The sequence below is a fragment of the Mchenga conophoros genome, linkage group LG5 (genome assembly GCF_057382185.1).
Source record: "Mchenga conophoros isolate Kocher_MC1m ecotype Shallow Benthic linkage group LG5, M_conophoros_male_GT1.1, whole genome shotgun sequence".
Taxonomy (NCBI): Eukaryota; Metazoa; Chordata; class Actinopteri; order Cichliformes; family Cichlidae; genus Mchenga; species Mchenga conophoros.
This window is the reverse complement of record NC_140530.1, coordinates 24,997,487-25,019,108: the sequence shown is the minus strand read 5'-3', so window position 1 is coordinate 25,019,108 and position 21,622 is coordinate 24,997,487. Positions and strand designations below refer to the sequence as shown.

The 21,622-nt window shown below is 38.2% G+C and overlaps 2 protein-coding genes across 2 annotated transcripts; one reads left to right on the top strand and one right to left on the bottom strand.

The window, feature by feature from the left end:
• Positions 1 to 7,163: 7,163 nt before the first annotated feature.
• On the top strand, positions 7,164 to 13,413 carry LOC146574652 (oxytocin receptor B-like). Its single transcript, XM_085274490.1, has 3 exons — positions 7,164 to 7,229; positions 7,355 to 8,449; positions 12,259 to 13,413. Exons 2-3 carry the CDS (start codon positions 7,525 to 7,527, stop codon positions 12,510 to 12,512), a joined length of 1,179 nt encoding a protein of 392 aa, XP_085130616.1. The 5' UTR covers positions 7,164 to 7,229; positions 7,355 to 7,524; the 3' UTR covers positions 12,513 to 13,413.
• A 260-nt stretch (positions 13,414 to 13,673) lies between these two features.
• Positions 13,674 to 16,188, bottom strand: cav4a (caveolin 4a). The gene is made up of 3 exons (XM_085274486.1): positions 15,777 to 16,188; positions 15,476 to 15,663; positions 13,674 to 14,600 (listed from the first exon to the last, which is right to left on the bottom strand). The coding sequence occupies exons 1-3, from the start codon at positions 15,993 to 15,995 to the stop codon at positions 14,450 to 14,452; spliced, it is 558 nt and encodes a 185-aa protein (XP_085130612.1). The 5' UTR covers positions 15,996 to 16,188; the 3' UTR covers positions 13,674 to 14,449.
• Positions 16,189 to 21,622: the final 5,434 nt, after the last annotated feature.

Sequence of the window (21,622 nt, the reverse complement as noted above, 5' to 3'; positions counted from 1 at the left end):
GACTGTGCCACACTGTTTAGAGAATTTACATTGTTTCATGTACAGCTTTAAAATATATTTCTATATTCCTTTCATTTGGGAAATTTAACATGCAATGTTAATGGTGTTGAAGTTTTTCTATTTTGGTTGTATAAATTTACCACTATACGATCACACTGCAAGTGGAAATGTAATCCTCAGAATAATGGAGGATTCCTGCGAGATTTTGTGCTGATTGCCCACGACATTAAAAAGAGAGCATTCTAACCATTGCCTTTTTGTTGTGAATGCAGACCAGAGAAGACACTACACAGAGGTCACATATACTCTTGGTTAGTTAAGTGACTCTCTTGGTCCCAATTCAAGTGAGCTGCATTTTATTTGAAGAGAATCAGACTAATGGCAAGGAAACTGCCAAATAAAAATGAGTCAAAGGTGGCTGCAATGAAAGCCTCAGAGACCATTAGCAGGGAATATACAGAGCGTAGGCTTGTGTCTGTGGGTGTGTCGATTATATTTGACTTTATGTTTCTGTCCAGTTACTTTTTAACCCATAAGCTTTTTATTTAAAAAATATAGATCCCCCTGCCACTTCATTGGGTACACCTGTTCAACTGTTTGTGAGTGTAAATATCTAATCAGTGATTAACATGGCACTAGGGCTGAACGATATATCGCATTTGCGATAATATCGCGACATGATCAAGTGCAATTTTCTAACCGCAAAGGCTGCGATTATACTGCGATTATATTATACAATTCATGGGCTGCATCCTCCTGAGGCCGCATTTGTAGACCGATTACGTCACAGCGACGCGCCGAAGGCTGTCCAAATTACTACCATATCCCAGAATTCATAGCGCGGCCCAGCCAAACTCCAGTTTCCAGCAATGGCGGCCGCTACTAAGTTTTAAAATTACTCATACTAATCTTTCTGGGTCACAAAATAAACTTTTAACATATTTTCAGGCGAGAAAGTAGTTGTGTAAACATCAAATATCTGCTCGGTTTATCAAGATATCCCATATTTGCAAAAGTGCTTCGACGTTTTCAGAGGCGTCTGCTACCCACCAGCTCGACAGCTAGCCGGGAGCTCGAGGGTTACTGATGCGGCCGAGAACGGCACAACTCCCGGCACATCATTTTCAGATCACCGCGGAGTTTCGCTGCTCGGGTTAAACGTAATATATAAGTCACTTAGACAACCTAAAAATGTTATTGTTGGGCTTTTTTCAGTGTTTTGTTTGTTCGTGAGTAAATCGGTTTGGCTGAGATTAAAGTTATTAGATTAGATAAAATAAAACTATTAATCCCCCGGGTGGGTTCCTCCTTGGTTTTCACACAGCTGACTAAATGTCAAACAGAAAACTTATTAAACAGAAGTATGAGACAGTCGAGAATTTACGCCAGTGTCTGGTTATATTTTAGATAGCAAGAAGCAGACGGCCGAGTTTATTAAACTCCACCGAGACAGCGGTGACGCTAATCAGAACTAGACCGTCCAATTTCACGTGTTTGTGTGTGTGTTTATACAATTGCTATTATGTTTGAACTTTATGTGTAATGTTACTGACTGCAGAGATCAGTAAGATGTGTGTATTTTTTATTTATTAGTTTTATTTATTTAATATTATTTTTTAATTGAATGACTGTCTAGTAGTTCACAGATGTCGAAAAACTGAGTGTGGTAAAGCCACTGATTTTGTTTATGTATATTTCTGCAATCTGCACATTGTACTGACTTTCATTTTAATGTTTACACCAGGGTTCCTTGTCAGCACTTTATGCTCAGATGTTTGTAAGCTAAAAATAAACTATTGTGTATGTTCAAATATACTGTTGTGATTGAAGAAGTTAAATAAAAATGTCAGTCATCAATTCATGCATCACCTCATGTCATCATAACAGAGGTCTGTCTTCCAGGAAAGAACAGTTTAAAATTAATGTAATATAGTATTGGCCATACTATATGATGTATTGCTTGTCTTTGTTTAATAATACAGAAGACAAATACCTTAAAAAATAATCGCATATCGCATCGCAATCGCAATATTGGGGCAAAAAATCGCAATTAGATTATTTTCCATAATCGTTCAGCCCTACATGGCACAACTCAATGCATTAAGGCATGTAGACATAGTCAAGATGACAGGCCAGAGTTCAAATCAAGGATCCAAATGAAAAAGAAAAGTGATTTAAGTGACTTTAAATATGTTGTGGTTGGGGGCTGAAAAAGAGAAAATATTCAGTCAGCAGCAGTTCTCTTCGCCTAATTAATTTCAGAGACCAGTGGAGAATAGCCAGACTGCATGAACGTGATAAGAATCCAACTAAAAGTAACCACTTGCTGCAACCTAAGGTATGCAGAAGAGCATTTCTGAATGCAGAACACATTGAAGCTTGATGCAGATGGCCTACAGCATAAGACCCCACCAGGTGCCATTCATATCAGCAAAGGACAAGAAACTGAGGTCACAGTTTATTCAGGCTCACCAAAATTGGACAGCAGAAGATGGGAAAAAGGTTGCCTGGGCCGATGTGTCTCAAAGCCTTTCGGTCTGTGACACTGAGAAGTTAAGCAGTTAAAAACGTTTTTATTTAAACAAGCTTTCTGTTGAGAGATTTTATTGAATTATTGTTTATGAAACTACCCGTTTATTTGTTTGTGACTGTTGAATATTTGGTTGGGTTTTTTTGTTGTTGTTTTTTAATGGCTATTGCGGCATTTAATGTTCTTATTTAGTTTTTTCTTTTTGTGTAAAAGCTGTTAATAAATACACTTATGTTACATATCCAGGTTGAGACAAAGAGCTGGGTTTGGTGTGTTCAGGTTTTATCAGCTGGCATGTGTCACTATTTTCTACAAACTGGAAAGGAAGAGAGTGTTGGAATTTTCCTGTCAGACTGTAATTAATGAAATAAAGTGTACATTTGCTCAGGAAAATATCCTCAGAATCTCAAATGATTAGGGTCCAGATGTCCTCATCGTGGGAACGGTATAACCTTATCTGATGTGGGGTCATAGATCTGTTCTGTTCAAAATCATTTAAACTTGTGTTCAAAGCTGACTTTATTAGCATTAATCTCTTGGCCATATTTTTTGGGGGGGAAAAGCAAAAGCTGACTCAGTACTGACTGGCAGACTATTTTTCTGATAAAGTCCTTTGCTCTAAGAGCACACACAGTTACTTCTGTGAGTCGGTCTGGCATATTTTCTTGTAAGTAAATTATAGCTTTCTGTCACAATAAGCGAGCCTCTTGGGTCTGACGTAAGTATGGTTTGGTCTGGGGTTTAAGTTTATACCCCAATGGAAACTTTGATCTGTTCTGTGTTCTCTTATTAACTGCTTAGTCCCTGTTGTTGACCTAAGGTCAGTGTAATCAACCATTTGTTTGCTCTAATGTCACAGATGCTTTTTATTTTATTTTATCTGACAACAAGACATTAAAATCTAAAGGTCCCTGAGAACCATTTAACAGATATCTCACCCAACCAGTAGAGGCCACTAGTTCAGAGATGACAGAACCCGGTTAATGTCGTTTTTATGTCCCCACATAAATATTTTAAAATTACTGAAGGAGGTGGAAAGTTTTTTTAGCGGTTAAATCTGCCAGGATTTATTTCTTGAAGCTATTGCTTCAAGAAATGGATTAGAATTCATACACTGCTGGGAGTTTGCTATTTGAAACCATTTCAAGTATTATGAAAACTTATTTGACCTCTAATCTACAGCTTCCTTCTCACTAATTAAATTTTGCCTATTATGCAAAGAGGAGCCATGAGCCAAAACAGAGACATCATCATTAGTATTATTATTATTGAGATATTTTCCAAGCATTACTGAGTTCTTACTTCTAAATAAGATATTTTTATATTTGTGATGAAGTGATGAAGTAGTGATGAAGTGCTTTGAACGCCTGGTCAGAGACTTCATCATTTCTTCACTACCAGACACACTGGACCCACTACAGTTCGCTTACCGTCCAAATCGTTCCACAGACGATGCCATCTCTCATCTCCTCCACACATCACTCACTCACTTGGACACTAGAAGGGGGAATTATGTTAAAATGCTCTTCATAGACTACAGCTCTGCATTTAATACCATAATTCCCTCCACACTCACCACCAAGCTGGAGCATCTGGGACTCAGCTCATCTATGTGTCAGTGGATCTCCAACTTCCTAACTGGCAGACCACAGGCAGTAAGGATGGGCAGACATGTCTCAGCCTCCACCACTCTCAGCACTGGAGCCCCCCAGGGGTGTGTTCTGAGCCCCCTGCTGTACTCTTTGTACACATATGACTGTGTGGCCACTACCAGCTCGACCACCATCATCAAGTTTGCTGACGACACCGTCGTGGTGGGCCTGATCTCTGATAACAACGAGACGGCCTACCTGAAGGAGATTAGGAATCTGGAGAACTGGTGCCAGAGGAACAACCTCCTTCTAAACGTCAGTAAGACAAAGGAGCTGATAGTGGACTTCAGCACTAAGCAGGAGAGGAACTACCAGACCCCCGTCATCAACGAGTGCCCAGTGGAGAGAGTGGACAGCTTCAAATACCTCGGAGTTCACATCACGCAGGACCTGTCATGGTCCTGTCACATCAACACCGTGGTGAAAAAGGCCCGACAGCGTCTCTACCACCTCAGACGCTTGAGAGACTTCCAACTGCCCTCCAAGGTGCTCAGGAACTTTTACTCGTGCACCATAGAGAGCATCCTGACGGGAAACATCTTAACCTGGTTTGGGAACAGCACCATGCAGGACAGACGAGCTCTACAGAGGGTTGTGCGGTCAGCTGAGCGCACCATCCGCTCCGAGCTCCCTGACCTGCACTCAATCTACAGCAGGCGGTGCTGGACCAAGGCCAGGAAAATCGTGAAGGACCTCAGCCATCCCAACAACAGACTGTTCTCTCTGCTGAGGTCAGGAAAGCGATTCCGCTCCCTGAAGACCAACACAGAGAGACTGAGGAGGAGCTTCTTCCCGCAGGCGATACGGTCTCTCAATCACACCACCACACAGTACTGACCCACACATATGGTTCTTACACACACTGGACTTTCTGGACATTGTTTTCACTTCATTACTTAAATCACGCTGCTGTTATTGTGTATATATTTATTTATATTTAGATTTCTTCATACATTCTTATATAGTTCTATATTGTGTATTTTGTTGTACAGTTATTTTATTTTCAACTTTAATTTATATATTTTATCTTATTCTCCCAGTTAAATTACCCTTCATTCTAATTTGTGTTGTACAGTTATTTCATTTTTAACCTTAATTTATATTTTATTCCTTCCTAGTTAAATTTACCCTTTTTAATTTTTCATATTTATTTCCTATCTTATTCATAGCCTTTTCCTTTTTTGTTTTCTTTAGGTCACGAGCAGTTGTCCAAGCATTTCACTACATATCGTACTGTGTATGACTGTGTACGTGACAAATAAAATTTGAATTTGAATTTGAATTTGAATTTATTTTCAAGGCAACATGCTGGTAGGTGCTTGTATTGCGGTTTTTATGACGGCTTTATGGGCAGCACTGACACGCCACAGTGTAGAGTGCCAGTGCTTGGGGATGTGCCCAAATGCTAATGTCTGGTGCAATGAGTGACTTTTATTCAACAAAAAGAGGTTAAGAACAGTACTTTGTAGTACAGTGCATTACTTACAATGACTCAAAGCTGTACTGCATTGCGTATTAAGCAGTTAGTCATAAAGATGTCTTGAGATTTATTTGGATAAATAATTAAACATGGACAGTAGTTTGGTCAATACATTCAGAGGTGTCCTGAGACATAAATGAACTAAGTGCCTCTTATATTAAGTACATGTACTTAATATAATGAGCAATGTAAATTTCTTACATATTTTGAAATAGTTATTTATGTTCTTTTCTATGTTTCATGTACTCTGTGTGAGCGCTCCATGCTTTATGCCAAGTTATCAATTTACAGGCAGTGAAAATAGAGGATGTTATAGCTCATTCTCGTTGCTATGCATCATTGCCTTAGGTCAACTAGTTGAGCCAAAAGCAAAAACATGTAGGTTACATGTACTGATACTTAAATGGGGAAAAAAAAGAGCGAGACAGAGAAATCTGCCAACATGTCTGGTTAGATTAAATTTAACAGACAAGGCAATTCAGACAGGCCAGTTCAGCTGAGTGATAACAGACAATAGAACACCTGCAAGTGTTCATCTGCACCTATTCTAAGATAAACTGAAAGGAACAAATGTCTTTCATACTGTACATCTGATGTTCCCATGTTCATGTTCATTAAGAACAATAAATATTTCTTATCGAGTCAAAATAAAAGAGACCCGTTTGCAGTGAAGCAAATAAGAAACACTGGATTTAATAAAGAAAGTAAAGATTTTAATGAAATAAGATTACCTTCATACACTGAAATCACGGTTATTGTTTTTAAGTAACTAAAATATGTCAGAAATATATAATGATTTTTTTCAGAATTGAATTGCTATAAGGTTGTTCTATAAAGAAATGATAAAACATTAAATTACTGCTTTAAAATGGATGAGAGTGATTTCATGGAGTCTGAATCAAAAGTAGGATATCTGACATTTAAACAAAATGACTACATTCATTTTGACTGTTGCATGAGAGTGAAGGGCACTTTTGATGGTATTAATGACATCAACCCACATTCTTTATGTGCAATTGGATTCAGTGAGTCACTTCCCTTGCACAGTTATTATGCTTTTTGCTATTACCTGACAGACCCTTAGCATAAAGTGCCAAATTACAGCACCACATCACAATCCCATATATAATGGCATTCATCCAGATAACATCCTTTTCCATATACGGTATCTTTGAGAAAATATTGACCTTTATAGTCCAGACTGGAATTTTTGGACTCCAACAACAGCTCGCTTTAAATAATGTAGATGCTGAAAGCACTAACTGTGAAACTGTGAAACAAAAATGACACTGCTTTTAGGCTATTGGGATGATTTGGCTCAAAGTATTTCACATTGTCAAAGCTTACACTAAGTGAACGTATGGGGGAGGAAGAGCGAGACAGAAAGAACTATAAGGTCCATACCCAAGTAAGCAGTTTCCTTCGAAGGAAAATGAAACGAGGGGAGGGGGTTACTGACACTGGTAGCAAGCAGAGCTTCGGTAGATCAGACATCAAACTGGAGGCAGCGAGTGATGAGGACAGTGGTGCTCCAAAGTCCCTAAGAGAAGATAGGATGATTTAGTGGGTGAGCGCCTTTTGAACATAATCACTTAAATACTGTTATTTCGTTAATTTACTGTTTATTAGTTTAAAGATTAAAGTGCAATGACCAAGAGTTTTCAATAATAATGTTTTCCCTTCTCTCTGCAGACTGCAGTCCTGAGTTCGGATTATTAAACAGAAAGGGAAAATAATAATAATAGCGGGGTGTGCTGGCAGAAAATTACGTAGGGAAACTAAGCTAACACAGCTGATAGAGGTCCCGAACCTGGGTTTGTGATGTGACTGCTGGCTGCGCCTAAGTGGCGCTTTTACGCACGATGGAAGACCTTTTACGCGAGCAGTACAGTTGGTCTCACAATCTCACATGGAGCAGCTCAAGTCGTGAAAATGAAAGCTACGTAGGAAACACCACGGTGAACCCTCTGAAACGAAATGAAGAAGTGGCTAAAGTGGAAGTTACCGTTCTGGTCCTTGTGCTGCTTCTCGCGCTGACAGGCAATATGTGCGTCCTGTGGGCTATTCACACCACCAAGCACAGTCAGTCTCGGATGTATTACTTCATGAAGCACCTGAGCATCGCAGACCTTGTAGTTGCAATCTTTCAGGTTTTACCTCAGCTCATCTGGGATATCACTTTTCGCTTCTATGGACCCGATTTGCTGTGCAGGTTGGTGAAATACCTCCAGGTCGTGGGTATGTTTGCGTCTACGTACATGCTGGTTTTAATGTCGATAGACAGGTGCTTGGCAGTCTGCCAGCCACTTCGCTCCGTGCACAAGAAAAAAGACCGCTTCTGTGTGATCGCCTCTTGGATGCTCAGCCTGATATTCAGCAGTCCTCAAGCTTACATATTTTCTCTTAGGGAGGTCGGTAATGGTGTGTATGACTGCTGGGGGGACTTCGTGCAGCCTTGGGGTGCCAAAGCATACATCACTTGGATGAGTTTGAGCATTTACATTTTCCCAGTGGCCATTTTAAGCATCTGCTATGGTTTGATATGTTTTAAAATATGGGAGAATTTCAATCTAAAAACCAGAAGGGAGCACTTTCTGGCTCTCACTCCAAGGCCCTCCAAAGGCGCCCAACCTTTTTCTCGTGTGAGCAGCGTGAGACTCATTTCGAAGGCTAAGATCCGCACAGTAAAAATGACATTTGTAGTGGTACTTGCTTATATTGTGTGCTGGACTCCTTTTTTCTTTGTCCAGATGTGGTCGGCATGGGATCCTGCTGCACCAAGAGAAGGTAAAAGCGCACCCAACGGCCTTCGTTTTACCATAACAGTTTTTCTTTTTAAAGTGTTTACACATTTTGATTAATGGCAATATTTATTGGTTTATGACGCCGTTTTCTTCCTTCTATTGTGGGCAAAGTGCTTAGTGACACAATGACTAATGCGTCGTCTTTGTCCAAGATTAATGGTGTTGATTTTTTTTTCTTGCCAAAAGCACTTAATAGGGAAAAAAAAAATTCTGTTCCACAAGTGTCCCACGCAAACAAAAATCATTCTTCCACCTCACAACACATCTTTAGGAATGCACAAGCAATCCGCCGTTCTTTCAAGGCAACACAATGGTGTTTAAAATCAGACTTCCCCAGAGTAAACAGAAATGGATGGGAGTAACATTCACAGTGGTTATCAGTTTGAAGAAAGACCTCAGAGCCTCTAGGGGAGTAAATGTACCAGAACATCAAAGCGTTTCTGTCTCAATTCCCAGTGCTATTTTGTCTAATATCCATTTAATTGAACTGTTTGTTCAGATATACTCCTCAGATCTTGTCAGTTTGCCATTAAAGTAGACATTCAAGCTGCATTATCTTAAAAACATCCACAAATGTGCATTCAGAGCTTTCAGAGATTCCAATCAATGTTTTGGTGGCCAGACTTTCCCCCCAGAATAATCATTTTCCTGTTGCTCTCATTTAAAAAAAATAAAAAATACCAAGGCCAAAAATGTGTCAAACAAGCACAAATTACATTTAAAATATATCTAAAAAGAAAAAAATCCCAGAAGGCTGTGTTATATTAGGGACTCCAGATTGCTTGAAGTATTGAAGTATTTTTTGTCAGAGTGCATTTAGCAATATAAGTATTATCTGTGGACACAAAAAGTACGTTTAGTGGCTTAGAAATAAAGAATAAAACTTTAGAAATAAAGAAAATTTATGTTGGTCTCACATTCATATATTATATCAACTTTCAAAATTTTTTCTGTCTTCATCTTCTTGGTTTACTCAGGTCAAGCAGTATCATCTGTTTCTCAATAAATACACCTGAACAATAATTGAAAAAAGTTACACATATATTTTGCCATTAAGCAGCCACAATAAAAACTTGTTTCCTTCTTTATAACTCAGTGGGATAGCAATGTTACCGGATTTAACACTCTAATATTAAGCATATATTTAATATTTGTAAATCCAAATAATAATGCAGAATAGGGGAACGAACAGTGCAATCACTTTAAATTGATCAGTCTTTTTTATTACGAACAAAGCCAAGCCAAGGACTGGAGAAGGGTTTCCAAACCAACCACTGACTTAATCTTTGCCACGTCTCTGTCTGTCATGCAAGCAGCGGGGAAGCCTCTTTCGGTGTTGCACATATTATTATCTTATCAGCAGACTGTTATTGTAGAATCATTTCTCTACTGTTCCCACTCTGGTAAATTTTAAAAAGCCTTTTTAATTGTAATTATACTTTTTAACTTGAAGCAAGTAAGAAAGCATTGCTTAAGGAGCTCAAAAATTTTATAAATCAGTAGAGGGTTACAAAAAATTCCTTTGACATATAGTCATGCTTGCATAAGTAAATCATAAGAGTGAGTGACTGGTCTGCCTCTGGTACTATTTACAGGGCATAACAAAAATACAGTGGGGCTTAATACATCAGTATAATTTGTGGAACTGGAGCAGTTTTATGAGAGGCAGACAACAGATTGAATTTAAATCAGGCTTTGTGGTTTCAGTGCACATCAAATTCTTTTAGATTTCAAAAAATACTTTTCCAAGGAAAGTCTCTGTGCAAATCTATATGCAAAAGTAAAGATAATTTAGATTCTCTATATTTTCTGACTCATTGCAGTCTCTTTGAAGTAATGCCACATGGGTTAAGACTCCATGAAGGTCGTGTTTATCAGGGCATTTGATCCAGCATGAAACCTGTGAACTTTTTTCCAGGGCCTGCACTTCAGTCATAACATCACACTGTAAAACTTCCAAAGGATTCACTGATAATGGAGGAGAATGTGGCTTCTTGCACTCCTGCAATGTTTTCTTAACTTTTTATCCTCAAACTTATCTTTGATATAGAGCCTGTTCTTCCACAAAGTGACAGCAGCTCTGTTTTTGAAGTTGACATCTCATCCTTTATATTTCTCCTGAAAAGAGCAGTAAATCACAATGCTGAAAAGGAGTTAAGATAAATGTTTTTCTTTCATTTCAGAAAGTGATGAATGCATTGTACCAATATAAAAAGGAAAAGTTGAATGCTGTCATTTTCAGTTTTTTTCCCCTCTGTATTTCCAGTGGCTAGGATTTCTTGCACCAAATGATTTTACAACTCTGGGCAGGCTGTTAAACACTTTTCAGAATTTTGATGGGCCATTTGGTTGGCACACCTCTCACAATAAAGCAAAGTACTGTGGGGACTCAGAGTACAGGGAAGAGAATGGGTCAGTGCTTGAGGACCGACGCCAGCAAGCTCTAAATCTCTCTCACCCTATTTAGGATAAAGAGGGGGGACTTGGAAGTTGTCCTCTTTCCACTTTTCAGATTATGTGCTTATTCAGTGTACTCCAGGGCTCTAATAATTGGAATGTAATCAATTGAGTGAATGAAAAAAAAAGCTGTATTTTTTCCACCAAGGACAGGTTCTTTTAATCGAAGCTGTTCGTCATATTTGTTTTCAAGCAACCTAAAGTTCTATCTGTGAGGCATCCAGCAGCTACCATGTTTCATTTTTATGATCCAAAATGTTTTTTGGAGGAGGAAGTCTGAATTGCATTAGCTTGTCAGCTAATATAATTCTGTATGAATAATGTGGGTATACAATAAGTACATCAGATTGACAGATTTACAATACATACATGAAATTAAGCATTAAAAAGGGCCCCAGTGGTTTTACTGGGTTTTATGACCCCAACCCAGTACTTTTAGTGACCTAAAAGATTATCAACCACACTATTAGATATGCTATCCTAAAATATTACATCAGATGGTGGGGCTTGATGAAAAAGCAGGGTGTTTAAGTTGTTAGACTATAAAGTAGTTGTTCAGATATTTAAATACAAACTAAAAGTGTTGGCTCAAGTAATAAATTGCCATTACCCTTCCTAGAGCCTCGTGAAGCTTGAACAACTTATGAATAAACAAACTTTCAAACCTAAGCATCGAGTGATTACATCTTACTGTGATGGGGAAAGACTTGCTAGTCTTTTTAAAGATCAACCCACTTCTTCTTTCTAAACTGTTCATTTTATTCATGGTGGCAAGGTCTGGTATTTTTCCCATCTTTATTTTCATCACTGTCAGCAAATGCAGTGAAAAGCTGACAACTAGATACGTGTTAGTTTGTCTCTTAACGCTTCTCCGCACTGTTTGTAGCTATAATTCTCACATCTGGTGGTTTCTACAGATGATCAAAATCTTTAAAAAAAAAGTAGTTTGCTACTAAAGTATTAAAAGAAAGTTTCAAAAATACACAATTTAAAACAGGAAGACAGTGTATTTGTTGGGTATGTATTTGTTTCAAATTATTTGGTAAATATATCTGTAGGACTGAACGCCAATGTGGTTGTAAATTATTGTGCCAATGGTCATGTTTATGACAAAACATGTTATCCAGTTTAACGCTGCGTGTCACTCATATGTTTTTAATATCATCTGGATAAGATCAGTCGAGCTACACAGCTGATATTTGTTAGTAGAGTCAGTTCAATGTTGGTTGTGGCTTTTCTGGGAAATAACAGACTAAAAGAAGAATGTATGAAGAGGGAAAAAAAAGTCTTTCAAAATAACCTCTTACATGTTCTTGTTTCTCTCCGTCTTCCTAGACATGGCTTTCATCATTGCAATGTTGCTAGCCAGTCTCAATAGCTGCTGTAACCCGTGGATTTACATGTTCTTCGCGGGTCACCTATTCCATGACCTGATGCAGTGTTTCTTCTGCTGCTGTCGACGGTACCTGACAGAATGCTCGTGCAGCTGTGATCAACAGTGCAGACACAAAAGGGGCTCCTCCACTTACGTTAACAAGAACACCAACAGTCAGAGGAGCCTCTCACGCACATCCAGTATGGTACACTGAAAAGCCAGCTAAAAGCCATGCAAGCTTCGTGCAATCAAGTAATCTAGCACTCATACAGCTACCCATTTCACCCATTTAACTGACTACAGAGGCAGTGTGCTGGCTATTGCTGCACATTTTTTCTGTAACATTTTGAATCGAGCTAAACTGACAATGTAAACTTCCTGTCCAGATGACACCCTGCACCCACTGGTGACAGAAAACAGTACAAATGGTGTTTTATATATATCGTGTATAGAATTTGAACAAAATGTGATGTAAAATTTAAAAAGAATTTGTTATCATTTTCATCTTTCTTTGCAACAAAAAATATGTGTAAAGGTAAGGTAATATGTAATGTGTGATGTGAAAGGTCAGCTACGTTTATTCATATATGTTTGTTGTGAATTGTCAAAGAAAACATTGTAGTGTATAGCCTCCACAGGGAGAAGCTTTAAGGTGGAGGAGGGGATTATATAAAAGGGTTGGGGCATTAGTGTCAGCAGTAGAGCTGTCAAATAAAAAACAGTCTGTCTGCGAGAGGGAAAGTGCTCTGATTTGTGATTCGGGTGAAGTTATACTAATTTGACCTGAAGATTGAACCCTCCAAACCAACCAAAGTTTCATAATTCACACTTATAAGACACAAAGACTTTTTTTTCCTCAAAAGCTCAAATCAGTGTGGAAATAAATCTGCAAATACGTAATTGGTCCAATACCATCACACAGTAAATTTCATAAGTCATGAATGATAGTTATCTGTCCACTTTCTGCCATCCTGTCTGTCTATAGATATTATATCTAACAGAGATTTCTCTTAGACATAGCATATGCCACAGTAAATTCTGATGTGCATGGATTTCTGCAACAATAAAGTGTGCCAGTGAAGTCGATCTCTGTCGTGTGAATGTGGATGCCACTGCACATCTGTTCCTGCCTGTTGTTAGTGACAGCTGTGGGAGTGGAAGAGTGACATCAGAAACACCTATTTCAATCAAGTGTTTGCTGCCTCAAATTGCTAAATGTACTGTAGGCAATCTTGACACATCACAATAACTAACTGGATATACAGTATCTCCCTGCATGGTCATTTGTCTTCAAGCAAGAAGATAAAGAGATGACACAGGAAAACTTAACCTTATATTAGGGATGTTGCAACAAAAGAGCATATCATCGTTGTATTTGAAAAATGCTTTAATAATGTCTTTTTAATATCAACAATAAGTCTAAAAGTGTATTAGTTTAAAAACCATATTAAACCATGTCTTTTACTTTCATTTCCTTCCAGGACAATACATCAAATATTAATTATTATTATTCAGAAACATATTCTTGATATTCTGTTCAATGCTAAACCTTTAACAATTATAAAGTTTCTTTCTCTATGACCACAACTGAGCCGTGATAGAGGAGAAGCTCATGTCCAGTAATTAAAATTGTGAAATGAAAGATATTTGCACAATCAAATATTTTTTCATTGACAAAGTAGAACTCATTTCAACACTTGGTACAAGGTAACTGAACTCTTTTTTTCTGACTAGACAAAGTATTGTTAAAGCCCCTTTTCATACATCCTCAAACCTAGATCTTGAAAAGCCCAAACTCTATTACATATTATGTAATATTCAAATTGCAAAAAATGATTTCTGCATGCATTTCTTAAACTATAATCCCTCAGAGTGAAAAAAGAACTACATGCTGAGCAAAAAGAGTCACTAAAATGGTTTCACATCCCGAATGTGAAACGAAGAATTGCGTCACCATTGATTTTTTACTTCAAGTCTCAGCAGATACTATCGAACTTTAATAATAGCTATAAATAATGGGTGTTACATTTTGGATAAAGTATTTTTTTTTAAATGCTGCTTGGTTTGGGTCCACGTGACCACACAACAGTAAGTGCACTTGTCCATGTCAATGAGCATTTGCAGTCTTGAAGTGCTTCTCACATGTGAGTCTCATTCTTTGGCCAGGTGAATGCTGAAGCCACCACAACATTTTCCAGCACTTGTGAGAAAAGGCTGTACAATGACACCAAGGACAATGCTCCATAGGCTCTGCAGCCAGCGAGTGCCAATAAGGAGACACTGGATACAGGGACTAACCAACCTGTCATAGAAGAGAACACAAAAATGTTTGTTTTAATATGTAACAGTAATAATTTCCTATTTCTAATTTCTCATGTTGAATTAATATATAACACTCTGCTATAACACTTTTTTTCTCAACAATGAAGTGAAGAGATTAGTACTTATATGGCATCTTAAAGTTATCCTAATGCAGAAAAGCTCGGAAAACACCTGGCTTCCCAAAACAAAATTGGAGGGGGGCTTGAATCAGACCCATCCCACCTTTCAGCAGTCATGTCTTTCAGACTTCACATAACCACAAGGTTTTAATTGACATCATCGAGGTCATTTCTTTGAGCGATTTGAAAGCTCCCTCCAGGCCACGGAAGCTATCGCCCATGGAGTGACACTTTAATAGCATTATAGAAAATTTTTCCCCATCAATATTTCTCAGATTCTTGTCTCATCTCCAGAGGGGTCAGGTGGCTCTTTAGCCTCGAGGCCGGAGGTTCGGATATGTTTTGATGACCATGTGCCAATTTAGGGAGCCACCCAACAGAGGCAAAATGCACTTATGTTGGCATGGTTCATTTCTGTGTCAGTTTATAATTATAACAACCATTATGGAGGAGGATGTTATATTCTCTGACCGCAGCTGTATGTGTCAGTCTTAGGAAGGCTTAGTCTTTTATGATGGTTGGGAAAAAAAATCAAGCTGAAGAAAAAATTTGTCTAGTTCATGCTGCTATACCACAGTATGATGTGTACTGGGGAAAGATTAAAATGTATAGTAATGCATTCTTTCACTGTTGTGTGTGCAGGCTCAATAAGCGGTCACAAAAGGTCACCTGTACATTACTTTAATTGAAAACAAAAATCTTAATTACTAACCTAGAGGTCCGAATCTAAACCTACCAGATATGAAGACAGCTGAGGATGGCGAACAGGAGTCCAGAGATTATTGACACAGGAATGGCCAAAAATACTGTGACTATCCGGTAAATCCAAATCCTAGACACCTCGAACAGGGCATGGCTCCAGATCCACACTCTGTCACCGCTCCGCACTGATACCGGCTCAGCTATAACATCCTCAAACGTCACCTAAAGAATATTTAAGTGCTTTCTGTTTTTTTCAGCTAATGTGCAGCATGACAAATGTACAGATAGACCATGAGATAAAGTTTAATAGAGCTACTGCAGAAAGAATGCAATACCTTAAGGCAGTCATTGATACCTCGGGGGTCTCTTGCATTAATCAGCGGCTTGGTATCACTGATTTCCACTAGTGTAGACGTGTGAATGTTTTCCTCCTCTTCCATAGCAGGAGAGGCCTTCCACAGTGTCTCACGTTGCTCCCCATTTTCAAAGTCTTCAGGGTCACTGGAGTCCCCCAAATCTATATCCACTTCCTCTGAATCGTCCCCTTTCATCATGGTGTTAATTAAATGCAAAAAAAAAAGCACAACCAAAGAAAAACAGAGTGGGAAATTGTTACATTAGTAACACTCCAGACTGTGTGAGGCCATTGACTGGAACAGCCCAGCCGGCTGTGCCGGGAGGTTATATTGGGAACGTTACAGTGCCCTGGGTGGTATTTGCAGATGGTCTTTCAAGTGAAGATCATTTTCCTCTGCTGTGGGAAGATATGGGAGGAGGATATAAATACTATGGGCATGAACAGAGATAGCTCTGTATACACTGATACGCCCAAGTGGGACAGACAGACACTAAAGTATAAAGGTCAATTCAGCTTTATTTAACTGGCAACTGTAAACAATAAAAAAAAATCAATTCAGGAATCCGTGCATTGCAATGACCTTACAGTATCATAGACTGAAACTAAATGATTTCCTTCATCTTTTACTTTAGTTGTTTGTAATACAACAAGGCAGAGATGCAGAACTAAAAAGGATTTCAACCGAACATATGCAGTGATACTGGAATTCCTGTCATGCTGATTCTAAAATGTTATTCATAGGCTCCATTACTTCTGCATCTAAAAAGCCTTTAACTACGAGACAACACTGCCCCTATCTGGCCTTTTATGGAAATTAACTACTTATCTTTGCCTGTTCCTAATCTAAACACTGAAATGCTATCCAGTTCTGTACAAGTAATATTTACATCGTGGTTCACTGCTATCAGTAGGTCAAATACTCATCCAATCAGACCATATAAGATACACAAAACTAAGCAACACATACACAAGAGATAGTAAGAAACAAAATCTATACAGTAAATATTGGTGTATGATGTTGTACAATGTAGAACCTAAAATAAAAGAAGCTTATATCAGCAAGGCAAATAGCATGGTGCTGGGTGGATGGAGAGAGAGCAAAAACTGAGGCAGCCAGCTTTTAGAGATGGGCCAGGAGCTTCCAGTTGCATTCATTAACTCTAACAGGGGCTATCACAGTGCATACATCAGGATTTACATAATGGCAGCCCACAGTTCCAACCAGACACTCCATGGGTTCCCTGGCTCAAAACTAAATGAGTTTAAGATGAGCAAATTAAATATAAGGACCAAAACTTAACATATTTAATTTCTTAAGAACATAGCAGCTTTCTGACTTCCTATCCAAAGTTTAATTAGACAATTGTATATAAGTGGCTTGACGGTTGTAGATGGTGTTCTGACCAAGCGGTTGCACAATATTCTAAATGTAAATATGTGGTTGAATGAATTAAACTTTTGCAGTATGAAATGGTAGATTGTCTCTAATGGCTGTAAATGGATGATGGCTTTTGTAACTTTTATCACCCTTTACCTTTATGTCCAAAAAAAAAAGAAAAAAAAAGCACATAAAAATTGAGTAATCATATCTTGATCAATATTAAGAGTAATGCATTAAAAAGTTTTGCTCTTTTCAATCCTGAAAAACAGTTTAAAGAAACAAATAAAATGGGGGAAAAAGCCAAGCCTGATCTGAAAGACTGAATGAACATGGCGCTACGTAACAACCTGCTGTCGAGTATGTAACAAACTGTACATTTGTTCAGAGTTGGGGATAAGTGCTCTACTCTGTGATGAGCACTCTACGGTCTCCATGGTAATGATAATTTCTGCCTGCTGGATGGAGATAGAGAGAGAACACAGTGTATGGATGGCAGTGAATTTCCTGTGTTGGTGCAGGAGACAATGGTATGCTAATGGACTGCACACTTCACCAGATGGGGTTTGTTTGTTTCCGGCTTCACAGGTGAGGTCAGCAGACGGTGAGTGCATGTGTGAAGCAGCCAGATAGGGAGAGAGGGGAGAAGCAACCATGAGGGAAAGATAGAAAAAGAAACACGAATATCCCAGCTCACTGAATAATGCTATTCTTACCCCAAGGCTACAATTCTGAGGGCTTGCAAGATAAGATAAGCTTCAGCTAATAAACAAATAATTGGGAGCAGTACTGTCTTTGTCATGTTTACTGAAACATATTTTTAAATAAACTTGTATGTAATAGTTGGAACATGATTTATACTTTTTATATAACAAATTACACTACTTACTTTCTTTTTATATAAATTGCATGGAGTACAAAACACTGTAAAGAAATGGTGTCACAGTTTAGGTATTTTCAAACAGGTAAATTTAAAGCTAAAAATAGAGAAAGAAAAATTTAGGAGAAAAGGTTATTTTCAGATTTTATTATTATGAGGGTTTAAGGGTTCAAGGACGATAATATTGCTTTGCAACACACGTAGAGCAGCACACTAGCCTCCAGTCACAGCTCTGATACAGAGCAGCAAATCAAATGCTCTTTTGGACTTTCTTTTATTCATCCTTCTAAATGAAGTGAAGCGTCAGAGGGCCCAGCCCCCATAGTCAGGTGCAGATTTCATGAAGACTTCACTGCAGAGGACCACGTGAACCATCACCTCATCTCTGATGGTGTTGATTTTTTAGCTTCCTGTTTCCTGTTTAGTAAACCTTTTATATGAGGGCTGTGTAGACGTGGTTTGATCAGATTTGGTCGAGAGTGACCCAGGAACATACTCACACAGCCAGGCAACTGTCATTACATTCTGAGTCAAATTTTGCTAAATCCCAGCTGCCGCGTGGAATTACGTGAAATCCTCTTTTTAACTGATGTCCACCTACTTCAGACTAGTAGGATAAACAAAGACAGACAGTACTATTTTGTCACAACTTAAATCAAATGTGATCATGCATGTTGTGTCCAAGACTTGTAAAAGAAAATATTATGTGGAAGAATGCTGCATTATCACATTTTCCCTTATAGACTAAAATAGAGGAAAAACTGTGCAAATCACAGACTCACAATAAAGAAATTCATGTCACTGAGTGGAGAAATATTATGTTTGCTTTAAATAATCTAATATTTTAACGCCAGCTGAAGCTCAGATCCTTTTCTGCCAGCAGTAGCATTTTATGTGGGGCACAAGAGATGTCAGACAGTGTTTCTTCTCAGCACCTGCCGGTCCAGCTGTTTTCAGCACAATAGGTCAGACTGACCGTTATGTCATGATTCCCACAGTATCATGTATGAACATCTGCAGGTCAGCAAAGCAGCTCTGATACGAAGCACCGGCATCCCCAACACTTGGCATGACTATATAACAGAAAAGCTTAAAATATCCATCCAGTCAGTTCTTTTCTGTTTATTCAGTTTGGGGTCCCAGGGGGGCTGGAACCTAAGCTTAAAATATAAAAAATATATATAAAAATAAAGCATTTGGCAACACTGGTTCAAATATAGTAGATTCGACAGAACTAGTTCCATGAAAAACAGCTGGTTGCTAACCATCTACATTATGCCAAGAGGACTTCATGTCAGTGAAGCACTGTTGCTCTTGCTGCTGCTCTCTAAGCAGGATTATCTGAGTGAATTATTTTATTTTGCATAATTTGACCAGATGTGTCAATTTGCAGCCAATTTGCAGAACTCCTTACATCCTATCACACAGCTAATCTGTGTTCCTTTGGTTTGAGAGGCTAAATGGAGAGCGTAACAGCAGAAAGTGAAATGACTCATTAAAGCCAGTTCAAAAAGGAAATGCAGAGCAGAAATGGAAATGAAATGAAGGAAAGAAATTGCCATTTTAAATGTCAGAATAATCTGAATTTTGAATCCATTTACTTTTTTCTCTTTTTAAATTATTATTTTTTTTAAATTAAAAAACAAAACAATTTATTGAGTGTTTAATGTGGCTTTCTATAAGTCAATCAAGTTTATCAATAGCTTTGTTTGTTTTACATTCTTTCCTGCTTTTGGACAGTAATTATTCTATCGATTGTGAATAAACTGGGCAGGAGGTTATGCTCTGTGAGCACTGCGAACAAGGTTAAATACCTGTTGTGTTAGTTTGTATGCACTTCTGAGGAAACTCTAGGAAAATGCTGTTACTGTATAAGAGGAAGTTCTGGCAAAATAATTTGTTTCGCACCATCTGACAGCACCATCAATCAAACCTTCTCCCTTTGATTCTTCTGAAGTGATTCTCCCATTATTATGTCAGAGCATCATTCATCCTTTTGTGAAACACCAAAGCAGGCCTTCCAGCAAACAAACAGCACTGGGTATAGAAAGGGAAGAATTTTAAGTCTTTTCAGCATACTTACTATTCAGTACAGTAATGTATTACATATTAAATGTTATTTAATTGTTAAGCAGTATGACAGTGTCACGCTGTGATTTTCCTTCTCCTGCATAGTGCAAGTGCAGGAATCCATGCTGGGTGGAACTGTATTTACCCAGCATGCAGATAACTGCCAGTCAGACAACTTTGTAATGCAAGTAATTTTATTTCAAATGTAATGTAATTACTGAATTGATTACAGTAATGCATTACTGTAATGTGTTAGTGAAAAATGTAATGTGATGAGCTGATGCGCTACAAAGTAATGTGATAATTTGTAATGTGTTACTTGTCTTAACACATTACAAATTATTACTTAAAACATTATTATATCTAATACAAAGTGATGTGTTACTTTGTAGCACACAAACACTGTCGTGGTTTGCACATTCTCCTAACAAGTGAAGCCTGTTTAATTCTGAGAGAGTACACAAAGTCGGGCTGTGGCAGGAGGGACATCATTTAAAAAAAACAACCCAAGAAACTAAAATCTAATTCCAAATCAAACATGTGGATCTGCTGTGGTAATCCCTGATGGATAAGGGAGCTTTTTAAGATCCAATAGTCCTTTGGTCCTCTTTGTCCAGTCGTCTCTTTCCTTTGTGGACTTTCAATGAAAGCTCACCTGAACCACCTTTATTACCAACGGTTCCTGAGACCAGACGTGTCTCGTCACATGATTTTATGAAGTGTGACATAAGGGCCAAAGGTCACAAACATTCAATATTGGTTATCTAGCTTGTCCTGTGTGTATTCATTTCTCTGGATTCTGTAAATCCTTTAATGATGGGATGAACTATAAATCCTCGAATCCTTTGCAATTTCACATTGAACTATTTATCCCACACACTCTTTAATAGCTTCTTAAGCATTTTTAAGCTCTTTTTCATTCTTAAATGTGTTTCTGGTATCAAGTTCAAAATGTATTTTATTTTTCTTTCATCAATCAGCAGCATTTTATCATCACTTATCTCTTTGCTTCTTCACGTTCTTCTTTAAGTTGCTCACATCATGGGTGACCAAATTGGATCATCTGCTTCTATCTCACCCTGTTCTTGGCATAGTTTTCTGTCAGGGCAACAATCTGCATGCCCTCCTCCACTGCACCCGTAAAACTCCTCTGTGGCCTTCTTCTTTTCTTCTTGTCTGACACCTCCATAGTTAACAGCCCTTGTGCAGTATATTCACTGTCCCTCTTCTGCGCATGTCCAAACCATTTCACCCTTGTCTCTTTGTCTCCAAAAGACTCAAGCTGAGGTGTCTCTCAGATATACTCACTTCTAATGCTGTCCATCCTGATCACAAAAATCTTAGCAACTCTGCCACGTCCAGCTTTGCCTCTTGTCTTTTTATCTTTATACTGTATTTTCCGATAAATGTAGGGATCTAAATGTTTTGAAAGTCATTGCATTTTGTTAATTATACACACGCACACATATCTTAGTGAGCACATCTAATTGAGAAA